Source organism: Camellia sinensis, chromosome 8, assembly GCF_055761805.1.
Source record: "Camellia sinensis isolate YWXY chromosome 8, ASM5576180v1, whole genome shotgun sequence".
NCBI classification, from domain to species: domain Eukaryota; kingdom Viridiplantae; phylum Streptophyta; class Magnoliopsida; order Ericales; family Theaceae; genus Camellia; species Camellia sinensis.
In genome coordinates, this window is record NC_138968.1 from 176,073,635 (window position 1) to 176,086,357 (window position 12,723).

General features: G+C 34.0%; 1 protein-coding gene across 1 annotated transcript; it reads left to right on the plus strand.

Annotated features, from left to right (window-relative positions):
• Positions 1 to 932: 932 nt before the first annotated feature.
• Positions 933 to 11,990, plus strand: HEME1 (Uroporphyrinogen decarboxylase). The gene is made up of 6 exons (XM_028203235.2): positions 933 to 1,101; positions 1,199 to 1,347; positions 9,185 to 9,567; positions 9,696 to 9,980; positions 10,832 to 11,067; positions 11,518 to 11,990. Exons 1-6 carry the CDS (start codon positions 1,079 to 1,081, stop codon positions 11,684 to 11,686), a joined length of 1,245 nt encoding a protein of 414 aa, XP_028059036.1. The 5' UTR covers positions 933 to 1,078; the 3' UTR covers positions 11,687 to 11,990.
• The last annotated feature ends 733 nt before the right edge of the window (positions 11,991 to 12,723 follow it).

Consider the following 12,723-nt stretch of genomic DNA (forward strand, 5'->3'; position numbering starts at 1 on the left):
AAAATACACAAATACCCACAAAAAAAAAAAACTTCAAATCAACTCCCAAAACAAAGATAATTAATAACTATATATTTATTATCAATTTTGTTGGAAAAAAATACATTAGAAAAAAAAGTTAGATAGAAAAAAAAAATACTCACATGAAAATATAAATTTACAAAAAAAAAAAAAAAAAAATACAAACAAACAAACTTGAAATAAGTTTAGATTATTGGGAAAGAGAGAGAATAACCATTGCATCATTATATTTATGGAGGAGTTGATCGGGCTGAAAAAAAGATCAAATATTGAGTTTTTTAAGAGAGAAGTGTATTGAATTTTTAATTTGATTGGGTTTTTAAAATTTAAAATTTATATTATTTTCTAAGAAGGTGAGAGTGGGATGAAGGTGGCTTACCATATTATTTTGAATTTTGAAATTCAAAATCATAGATAATTAGTATTTTGATTTTTTTATTTGAATTGTTTTGATCAATATTATTTTTGAAAAGAGTGAGGGTGACTTATCATATTGTTTTGAATTTTAAAATTCAAAATTGTAGATAATTAGAACTTTTTTTATTTTTGGATTTTTAACTTAAGGAACTAATCAATAGATTTTTTTTATTTCTTTAAAAATTAACAAATTAACAAAATTAGTTTGGGAGTTTGGAACTTCCACAATATTCTTAAAAAGATTTTTTTCCTTATATACATAGATTTGAAAATTTTAAAAAATTATTTGGCAAACTAATTCAAAAACTTTCTTTTTTAATTTTTTTTTTATAAAAATTAATCCAATTTTTAAAAAATAAAAAATATATTTTCATAGAAAAATAAATATGATGAGAAAAAAAAAAGTGTTTTTTATTTTTTTATTATTTTATTAAAAAAAAATCAGGGTGGTTTTACTATTTTGGGCCCAAAAGGCCTATTATTTGGATCCAATTGAGAGAGAGAGAGAGATAAGGAGAGAGAAAACTGCAAGGAATCAAACGGTAAACCCCTCTGTCTCTCCTTCCTTCGACGCCTGAACGCCTCTCTCTCTCTCTCTCTCTCTCTCTCTCCTCTCCATTTCAAAATCCTGATTCGCCATATGAGTTTCTCTTCTTCGAGCAGGTAGGTCACTTTCTTTCTCCCTCTCCCTCTCTCTCTCTCTGAATATGGTTCTTCTTTCTTAGTCTACATTCTGACTCTGCAATTCGGTGGTTCGCAGTGTCAGTTGCACTCTCAGCTGGAAATCTTCGAGCTTGTTCCTGCAATTAGGGTTTCTTTCTGGTCGCCGAAATGGAGTTTCGGCTTCTCCTCCCCGAAAATTCCCTTCTCACAACTTACCTCGGGCTTCTTCTTCTTCACCCCCTTCTGGTATGTGCCTCCTCTCTCTCTCTCTCTATATATATATATATATATATATATGTATCTCTGCATTTCATCTTTACATTGCTCAATAATTGCTAATAAAGTCAGTTTTCATCTCTACTCACTCAAAGTTGTTTGATTATGGACAATTGTAATTCAATTAGTTATCCATCATCAAGATATAACTTTCAACAATTTGGATAGGCTCCCAAGCACAATTATTTATTTATTTTTACTTTAGCGAGGGCAGACATAGTGTGCTTTAGCCTGCCTGAATCCATGCTCATTTTGATGTTACTAATGTTTTGTAGCACCTGAAATATTATGTTCAATGTCCTCTCATGATCGGGTTTTTATTGCTGATGAGTGAATTGTCTCATTCTCTTAGTTTCATCATTCTCTCCAATTATTCCCACCTTAAACATGCAATGAGTGCTAATACACTTAATGACCATTCTCATATTAACTAAACCGATTGGACGTGATCTGCCTTGTAGTATGTTTCTTGCTTTAATTTAGTGGGCAACAACACCTGTTTTATACTTGAATTTTGCCCGATGATTTATCATCCATTATGTATTGGAAGATGAGATATCTGTTGCTGTTTTACATAAGCCACTACAAGAAATAACACTTTTAGCGACCAACTTTTTAGTCGCAAAAAGCTCATATCTGGTCGCTAATGATTTTTAGCGACCAAAAAAAGTTGGTCACCATTTAGTCTCCAAAAGCCCGTCACAAAAGGTTTTTGGCGACCAAAACTGATTTTAGTCGCAAAAAGTTAACATTTGCGACCAAATACTTTGGTTGCAGAAAGTATTTTAATTACTCGAAAGTTGTTCATTTTGCGACCAAAAACTTAGTCGCTGAAAGTTAACATTTGCGACGAACTACTTTGGTCGCCGAAAGTAGGTTGCCTATCACGACCAAAAAATCTGGTCGCCATTTGAGGCGATTTTTGGTGACCACATGCTAAGTTGGTCTCTAAAAGTTATCGTTTTGCGACCACATGTTTTAGTCGCAGAAAGTTGATCACAGTAGTCAATTCTCAGAAGCTTCTCAAAGACCTATTGCTACCAAAATTTTATTGGTAGCAAAATAGTTTTCAATTTTAAAAATTATTTTTTTAAATGTAATGCTACTTTTTTTTAATACCTATAATACATTTGCAATTAATGCATAATTCATGTCCATCCAATTAATTTCAACATACCAATCCATCAACAATCCAATCTAAAAACAAAAAACCATTGAAAGAAAGTCAAAATAGTAGTTACTCTATCTAATTACTACCACCTGTCAACATGAACACATTAATATTTGACAAAATAATCATCCATCCATCCATAGTTTATAAAATAACCATCCATCCATCCATCCATTTAGTTTACAATGAATTCACCACATCAAAACATATTTAACAAAACCATCAAAGTTTCAAATACCATTCATATCCAACTGTGTGTTATATTTGTCTAATGCAAAATATATCAAAAACTTCACGTATAAGTGCAACTTAGAATTAATGCACTAGCAAACTCATGTCCATAAACATGCATGACTACACCTCTAGCTACCTGCAATAAAAAAAAATGAAGAAAACATTGTTAATAATAATAATTTTGCTTACATTTCTATTTAATTTTGTAAAATCTAATTTCACTCCCAAACTAGCAATCACATAGAGCCTTACTAGAAAGTTCAGGGAAAAAAAAAAAAAAAACCCCAAAAGAAAATAGAGAATTAATCTAACTAGAGAATGCTTCGATGGTGACACAGTTTTTAAGAACAATGAATACGATGAAACAAAATAATTGAATAGAAAACTAAACAAATAAACAAATTGTAACTTAGTTTACTGCCTCACAAGGTTTTTTTTTTGATTGGGGTGTCCGGATCAAGGTCCGACTAATGCCCAGGGATGCACAAGGCCCTCAGCAAGGAGCTTCTCGCAAGTGTACAATGGTTAATTTAAGGGTTTTCTCCCAGTCCGATGGCCCCATGGAATTGTTAGCACCTAAGAGGTTTCGATTCCTGAACCTCTAAACCTTGGAGGGAGCACACCCCAAGACCCAAAATAAATCAGAAAAACAAATGCCCACAAGAGACAGGGCAAAGGAGACAATCATAAAATTAAAAACCCTCTAACTACACCAAGTAGGATGTCATCTACTATTTAGATTAGTGGCTTGAGAGGATTCTGGCCATAAAATGAGGGGGATTTGATGTTCAGATGTCCTGTGAGCACAAAATACATATCCTTCTGTACCTTGCTCGATTACTATTATTACGAAATAAATGTCTTGAATTCTCTTCCTATATTAGATCTCCAAAACCCCCCCCCCCCCCCCCCCCCCCCCCCCCCCCCCCAAAAAAAAAGGAAAAAAAAAACATGGGCCTGTATAATCCATCTTATAATTTTCCATCAATTTCCTCTGTTCTCCATCTTAATCCTTGCACACACACAGAGACTTGGCAATCATAAGTCATATCAACTAGTCAGGATATGGTAAATGAAAACAAGTAATAGGGTTTTCCCACATTAATGAACTCCTCTTATCACTTGATCCTTGATCTTTGATCTAGTATCGCAGATAGAATTAGAATTGAACTATGGCATAGTTTTATCAACTCCAATGAGCTAAAATTGTTACATAGAAAAAGCAATGTCAACAAGACAAGAGAATGAAAAATGAAAAGAAAATAAAAGAATTAGACCCATACACTTTCTTTTCTTTGTTTTGATAAGTACTACAAAGTGTCTTTAACAAGAGCACTTAAAGGGGCATAACCTTTGTACTTAAGATGTCTACGAAGCAAAACTTAAAGTAATAACTAAACTCTTCTAAAATCAATAAAATTAAGAGAGGAATCACAGAACTTCCAGAAGAGCCAAAACGAAAGGTGCAAAGTGCATCACTTTCAATCTATGTATATCCATTTGTAGGTCTTCAAAATGACACAATTTTACACCCTCCAAATGCACCACGTTAAGCACATTGATTGGAGTGTGTGTAGTTCCTTATGTTACAATGTTAATTATAAAAAAAAAAAAAAAAAAAAATTTCTTTTTTTCTTCTTTTTATCTGAAACTACAGGCTGAGAAATTTGCAAGAAAAAGAGACCTTCAGAAACAAAAATTCTATTGTTCATTTGACCAAAGAAATGGCAAGATAAAGTTTTGGAATGACAATTAGAGGAAAGAATCCCATGTTCCCTCTATCTGTACAGTTCAGTTCATTCCCTCCTTTGTGATGGATTTTTGTCATTTCTTGTCAAAATAATAACAATTATACAGAATATATGATTCAGCTTAATGACTATTTGGCCAACTGTTTCTAGGAAGAAATAACTTAGAACCATTCTAATGCACATTGTAGCAGAAGAGTCCAGATCCATTTCACCAAATCCTTCTAAAGCTCTAATAAAATGTGCTGTCTCAGGAAGTACAGAGTTTTTAAGAAATTGATAAAAGTGGAGATAAAAGAATTGCCAGAACTGCCCAGCCAATTATTCTGAAAGACCTAGAAATATGACATACTCAAGACAAAACTACAAATTAACAATGATAAATTATAATGAGAAAGGTAATAAACAGAGACATACTGGACACTCAAGACAATAAAACTTGTGAGAAAAAGTAAAAGAACAAAAAAGATACTCAAATTAGAAGAAGAAAAAAAAAATAAAAAAATTACACCATCCATTGTCAGACCAGTAGTATTAACACCTGAATGGAGACCCATCATATATGGTGTAGGAGCATCAATATAGTTTACTCCACTGAAAACATTAATGGAATGTAGACGTGCTTCAACACGACAAAAGGATAAAGATTAGATGACAATCCTTTCAAAGAATCAAATAATGCATCAGTACTAGGTAAGCGCATCTAGTATTAACCAAAATTTCTTAGCAACACTTTCTAGCTGTAATTAACAATCGATGTTGACGTCATATTACAAATATGAGCAGCATATATATGACAGGATAAATTTGTCCTTGACTAGTATAAAATAATAGTCTGCAAAGACTCCAATTCTTACCTGCCATCGAAATGGAATTGTTTCTTACTTTTCTCATTTAACTCCAATATCACATACTTTGAGATAATGTTCTCTGACTAGCAAATAAAAATAAATGAAAATTGTCAAAAAAATCAGAGTCATGTTATGTCTAAGAACTTTAACCTCTTTTTGTGTTTCGCTTGCATTTTGTACGGCAAGCATCTTTGAAGAAATGATGGCTGCATAAAAATAAGCCTTCAGTTAGAAACATAAAATCAAAAAGTATACAAAATAACAATAGAAATAGATAAAGAATCGAAAAGTTAAGCCCATCATCATGAATGGCATAATTAAAAAGACACTGCAGCCAAATATCTAAGAGGAATGTTGATGAAATTTGTGTGGCCAAAAAAACAATGCACTAGCTAAACATTGAAGACATTGTCACCATCACTACACCAGACCATGGGACTAGAGCAATGATGTACATTGGCAAACTGCCTAGCATCAATCATGATGACCATATCTTGTAAAAAATATACCAAACTCCAATTATATCAAATCAAACAACAAAAAGAGGAAAATTTTCATTACATTTCTAACAGTACGACGTTGAAGAATATTGTAAAGTTCTACAGGCTTGCAGTATATTGAAAGGCTCTCCTCAGCTGCAATTTCCTCTTCTGGACATAAATGCAAACGAGAATAAGAGTGCATGTATTCAATTTTGTTTTGCTTTTTTGCTGGTGTATATATAAAATAAAAATAAAAAATTGTCAATTTATATAGGGGAAAAAGATGAAGAACCACTCCAAGTGTGAATCCTTAGTCATTTATTTAGGGCAGGTTACTTAATTATTTAGACAGTGCTAAAAACATAAATAACATGAACTAAAAGAGAATATACGTGGTTTCACGAGCCACTAAAGGTATGCCTGGCATTATGGTCAGTCAATGTTGAAATATAAATTCATAGCTATCTCCTCTGTTCCAAGGTTAGTAATCACTAGCCACCCAAACCTGAAAGAAATTATCATCATTGAATGCCTTCAATTAAAAAAAAGGAAAAAGAAAAGCAGCATTCCAATTTTTCAGCTTTATAGCATCAACAATCCAATCACTGATTCATGCCAGCAATATGAGTTGGTTTTCTTTTAGTTATTAGTTTACAACATTAGTCTACAGCCAACACAGAAGATCACCACAATGCATCAAAAAAGAAAGCAAAACAAATGCAATCATATAAATGGTGGAAAGAAAGGAAAAAAAGTACGTAAAAAGTTAATGCATAACATATTTTATGGTCTTATATCTAAATGGGTAATGCTATACAAACCGACTTTTTATACAAAAAATTCATACAGAATGATATGTCTTAGGGAGCTTCTATTTCCACACACCACATTATATCAGTTCACACACTTAATTTCTGAATTTTTAGTTCAAAAGTCTGAACCAAAGATAGAGCTGAATCATATAGTTTTCCACGTAAGTTGATTTCCGAACAAAAAAAAAATGAGTGCACTAAGAGGAAACCATGTGTGGAAATAGAAGCTGAGTGCTGCTAATACCAAAATTATCCTTAAGAAAATTTCACTCACTCAAATGCACACCCCCACACCCCCACACCCCTAAAAACCAAAGGCACCTTGTCCCTACCTTTCCCTTTCTTCAAACTCTGAATTGTACATAGAATAATCTCTTATCGAGGCTGATGAGCTGATGGAGCAATTTTTAAATTATTATTACAGCAATTCATATCTATTAAGCGAAAGCACTAAAATAGAATACTCAATTCTGATGTGAATCATAGAACAAACAAACTATATAAGGCCATGGCCTAATGAAATAAGAACGTAGGCATTAATTGTTGTTGAAATTTTATTCTTGGTTTAATTGAGCAATAAAACAACTAATGTTCATGTATGTACTAATTTGCCATGTCTATAGCAGCTAGTGGAAACAGGTTCATCGTTGAGGGAATGGGATTGCATAACACTGCTGGTCCCAAGGGGCATCAGGCTGTGGCATACCTAAGTCGTTCTGATATGTCGGTGCACTTCAACTGTAGGTTTGAAGGGTACCAAGACACACTATACTACAATAGCATAAAAGATTAATTTAACCTAATAAGATTAATCTCTCACAAAATGAGAGACTAGGCAAAACTAACACACCCATATAGTAATGAATTCTAATAGAACAAAATCAAGAAAATTAAAATTGATAATTTTCCTTAGAAATTCACAATTCCAAACATAATTAATATTACAATCCGCTAGGTTGCTTAAAAATATACAATGGGGGAAAAACCATATGAACGATTTGCATCGTAAATGTCCCTTGATTTGCCCTCTAGAAACAAAACTCAACTAAAGTTTTACCGAAGAAGGTTATTTGGATAAGTAATCTCCATTTCATAAAAATAAATAAATAAATAAATCATGGAACCTTTCTTGTTTTTCAATTTCCTCAATATTTTCTCGGCAGCCAAACGCATGCCTAATTCTCAGTATTTTCAATTTCCCCAGTTTTTATTTGACCATCTAAGTCTACATCTACACAAATTGTAAATTATAAAAGGGAAACCCAGCCGAAAAATATAGAAAGATGGACAAGTCAATCAATCATTCACTTCAGGAAATCTAAGAACAAAACAGCCTTCCCCCTTTAAAAACCTAACTCTGTTTCTAAAGAAGAAAAGAAAAGGAAAAAAGAGACAAGGAATAACTCAAGTTACACAAAAAAGTCAAATGCAACATCAAAAATGTTCCAACTGTCCAAAAATTTTGAGAAACCTAGAAAAAATGGGAACCTACAAATGTTTTCAATTTTATCAACCCTGAAAAAAGGGGTTTTAAAAAAATCCCTGTTTGTAGATTTCAAATTGAAGTCAGAGAGAGAGAGAGAATTAAAAGTAAACTGAGAAAATGAGAAACCAAGACAATATATATATATATATATATATATATATATATATGTATATGTGTTGTATAGTTGACAACTGAAATTGAGTTTGGGTCTTTTCAATGCCGTCTCGACTATTGCGATTTGCGTTGGACTCGGCTTCTGATCTTGAGAATTCCAACTATTTGTTGCTTTGTTTGTTGGCCATCCCAACAAATACAATATATATATATATACACAAACACATAGAGAGAGAGAGAGAGAGACTAACCTGGTACAACGATGAAGAGAGCCGAAGATGAAGTGAATGAAGATGGTGGCTAGGGTTTTGTTACTGATTGGGAGTGTAGAGAGTGAGGAGAAACAATGATGAAGAGCAACCAATCTAACCATGGGGAGTCGAATGAAGAGAGCAAAATCGATTTAGGAATTCATTTTTTGTTTAGCAAACATTCAAAACTACGTAGTTTTGATACAAAATATGGTCTTTTCTTTTCTGTGACCACAATAAGTTGGTCACCAAAAGTTTTGATATCCCTCTTTTTTTTTTTCTTCTTCTCTCCCGCCATTACTTTCCGCAATCATATTTTATTTTTTGGTCGCAAAAAAATACCTATTAGCTACCAAAAAATTGTTGGTCGCGAAAACATTACCCATCAATGAGCAAAAAAATGTTAGTCCCAGAAAGTAGACTATTCGCGACCTACTCAAAAAAGGTGGTCGCCAAAAGTGTTTTTTCTTGTAGTGCTACCGAGTAAGAGAAAATTCACTTGTGTGCGAACTTTAATGTCCTAGTGTTGTGCGATTAGGCCTTGTCATCCAAATTGGGGCTCCAATCATCGGTGTAACCTTTTATTTCTCGTGTACCCAAATCTTTATTTCTCGCGATGAAGAGTAAGAATTTTTATTCATGTATCATATGGTTTCAGATCTGCTTTTGGTCAAAGCTGCAAGAGGAGATCCTGTAAGCCGCCCTCCAGCATGGATGATGCGTCAAGCAGGAAGGTATATGGCCGTTTACAGAAAGCTTGCAGAGAAATATCCATCCTTCAGAGAGAGGTCAGAGACAACTGATCTCATTGTGGAAATTTCTTTGCAGCCCTGGGAAGCTTTCCATCCTGATGGGGTTATTATTTTCTCTGACATACTTACCCCTCTACCTGCATTTGGTGTCCCATTTGACATAGAAGAGGTGAGGGGTCCAGTTATTCAGACCCCACTTCGTTCTGAGGAGGGCTTGAAAGCATTGCATCCAATCGACTTGGAGAAACTTCATTTCGTGGGAGAATCTCTCAGGATTTTGCGCCAGGAGGTATTTCTCACTCTTTTATCACATGCATTAAAAGGTGGTTGGCAGTGCTAGTTTATTGTTAGTTTGATTTTTCATGGTTTGGAATTGTATCAATAGTTCTATTAGTTTATGTTATTCTTCTTATTTAGGTTCGGGGGCAAGCTGCAATTCTCGGTTTTGTGGGAGCACCCTGGACAATCGCTACATATGTTGTAGAAGGGGGTACAACTCGCACATATACCACCATAAAAAGCATGTGCCATACAGCACCTCATGTATTGAGGGCTCTTCTTTCTCATTTAACAAGGGCAATATCAGACTACATTGTTTTCCAAGTAAAGTCTGGTGCTGATTGTATTCAAATATTTGATTCATGGGGAGGGCAACTGCCACCAAATATGTGGGAGCAGTGGTCAAAGCCTTATATTGAAGAGGTGATTTGAGTTTCTTCTGATAATCTGGACAAAGCTAATTTTCCCCATCTGCTAACATTTGCGATTCTTGAGCTCATTTTTCAGCTTTTTGTTTGTGCTGAAAACATTTTCCTTTGTCTGTGATTTGACTTTAGAAAATCTAATTTGCACCAAATAAATTCCACTTCAGTTCCTGTGATGTGCACTGTTTTGAAGTTATGGTTGTGTAATGTAATTGTCAGTGTGTAATATAATTGTCAGTTTTACTGAAAATATCATTAGAAACTTCCAATTCTTAGGCTTGAGATAATTGAGAAGCAGAACGAAAGGGTAGGATGTGTATGAATGTTGGATTGCTTTTTCCTTCTCACTTATTTGTTGATTGGCTTCAGGTTCATTCTAAACAATTCTAGTTGAGTTCTATGATGTGAATGGTCATAAACATTTTAAGTCTTTGTTGTGTTGTGCTTAATGTTATTAAGAAATGCATTAGAAAATGCTAATTTGTGAGGGTCAGGAAATTAAAAGGAGAGATTTAGAAGGTGGGAAGTCCATGGACATTAAATGGATTTTGTTTTTTCTCAGTGATTTAAAATTGTTGCCTAGATTCTGTAATCTAAAGGAGAGATTTAGAAGGTGGGAAGTCCATGGACATTAAGTGGATTTTGTTTTTTCTCAGTGATTTAAAATTGTTGCCTAGATTCTGTAATCTACGAACACAAACTCATCATTTTCTGTTTCAATAAAATGCTGCACTGTACTTATTGTTTTTATCCTTTTCTTTTCTTTTTGTATTGCATAATGTACATTTGTGTTGTCACTGTTACTTCTCTTTCCTTCTCAATCACCTTATGGGATTGTTGGAATTGCAGATTGTGAGTCTAGTAAGGACACAGTGTCCTGGAACTCCACTTGTTCTCTACATTAATGGGAATGGTGGCTTTCTTGAGCGGATGAAAGGAACTGGGGTTGATGTGATTGGGCTGGATTGGACAGTGGATATGGCAGATGGAAGGAAACGTTTGGGAAGTGGAATTAGCATACAAGGAAATGTGGACCCTGCTTCTTTATTTTCTCCTCTTCCTGCTTTGACTGATGAAATTAAAAGGTTTGTGATGAGAACTAAAACTTAGGACTGAACTTTTCCTTTCAATTACTGCCTATACCCCGTAGATGGCCAGAAAAAAGGCACATAACTACATATTGGGTTGAAAGGTTATAATATTTTTCTTCAATATATATATACTTGTTTCTTTTATAAAACAGGACTAGTTTGAGTAGTGTCGATGTCCTAATATTCTTATGTTCTGTAACAAGGACAAATATATGGGTCAATGTAGGTCACAGATTCAAGTTGTCTCAAGTAAGTAACCTCCCAAAAACTTGAGGGTCAAACACAGATAAAATAGGATTGTCTGACATGGAAGAAATGGAAAATTTGGGGTCCTAGTTGCTTATAAATCTGGCAGTTTGGTTGCACAGAGCAAACATAAAACATGAGATCCCAAATTGTGAATCCAGTTTCCTGTTGATCCAACTGATTGAGTCCATTTGACAGGGTTGTGAAGTGTGCTGGCCCAAGGGGTCACATTCTCAATCTGGGCCACGGTGTTCTTGTTGGGACACCTGAGGAAGCAGTTGCTCATTTCTTTGATGTTGCAAGAAGCTTGAAGTTTGACACACTTTCTGAAGATCATTTGATGGAGGAACCTAAATTGGTTGTTTGAAGGCTGAATTTTTTTCTTTTGAGTACTAGTCAATTGTTTTGTTGTAGAAATTAGCTGTTTTTTTTTCCTTCCTTTTTTTCACTTTTACCTGATACCAGCAGCATGACTACTCTTGCTTTAGCTTGCAAATTGTTGAGGGTTTAGTTAAAGCTACAAGGTTTTGCACATGCTTGTTGGTGAGCTAACTTCTTGTTCTTGTTCTTGTTCTTCTTCTTCTTTTTCCCTGTTGTATCTGTAATTAAAGATATATGAAATGAATGATAAAGTTACGCCTCTTGTTAATTGACTATGTTCCTTCTTGAAATTTATTTCCTCTGATGAACATCAATGGTAATTTACTGCTTTTAAGAAATGTTGTTATCAGATGATTGTTGGCACATGACCAGCACAATGGGCTATGTCCAGCTACAGACTAGCCTTCTAATCTTTAATTGGCATGAATCATGAGTGACTTTAACCACTGAATATTAGCTAATTAAATACAGAAATAGGTGGTGGTTGAACTTTGGGGGGAGTTTATTTTCACAAGGAATTTGAGTGTCATAGGATAACCCTGAAAATATTGATTGGTTTTGTTGATACAAGCAAGAGGGTTTACTTACATATTGGTTGGATGTGGCAACTGTAAATTAGGTATGGAATTTTTTGTTATTTGAAAAACACAATTACTTCATTCTGTTTTCGTTCTCGCTTTTGTTTTTGTTCTTGTTGTTTATCATTTTCTTGTTCAAATTTTATTGAGAAATTAAGCTTAGTGAACATATCCTGTGTTCATACACCGGCATAAAAAAAAGGTCGACATATTGTATGTTGATTCGATCAAGGTCTTGTTTAAGTGATCCTCTACTTTCTTGAAGATTGAAGTAGTCCTTCTGAGATTTAAAAGGTACTTGTTAATCCCCATTTATTCTAGAAATTTGCTAGTCAGATTCATCATTTTTGTCCTCCATTTCTCACGACTCTGTCAACTGTTTGCTAGAGTTTGAGTTGTTGATTTTGTTCTTCTATGTGATGGCTTTCATAAGTGAAACAAATGT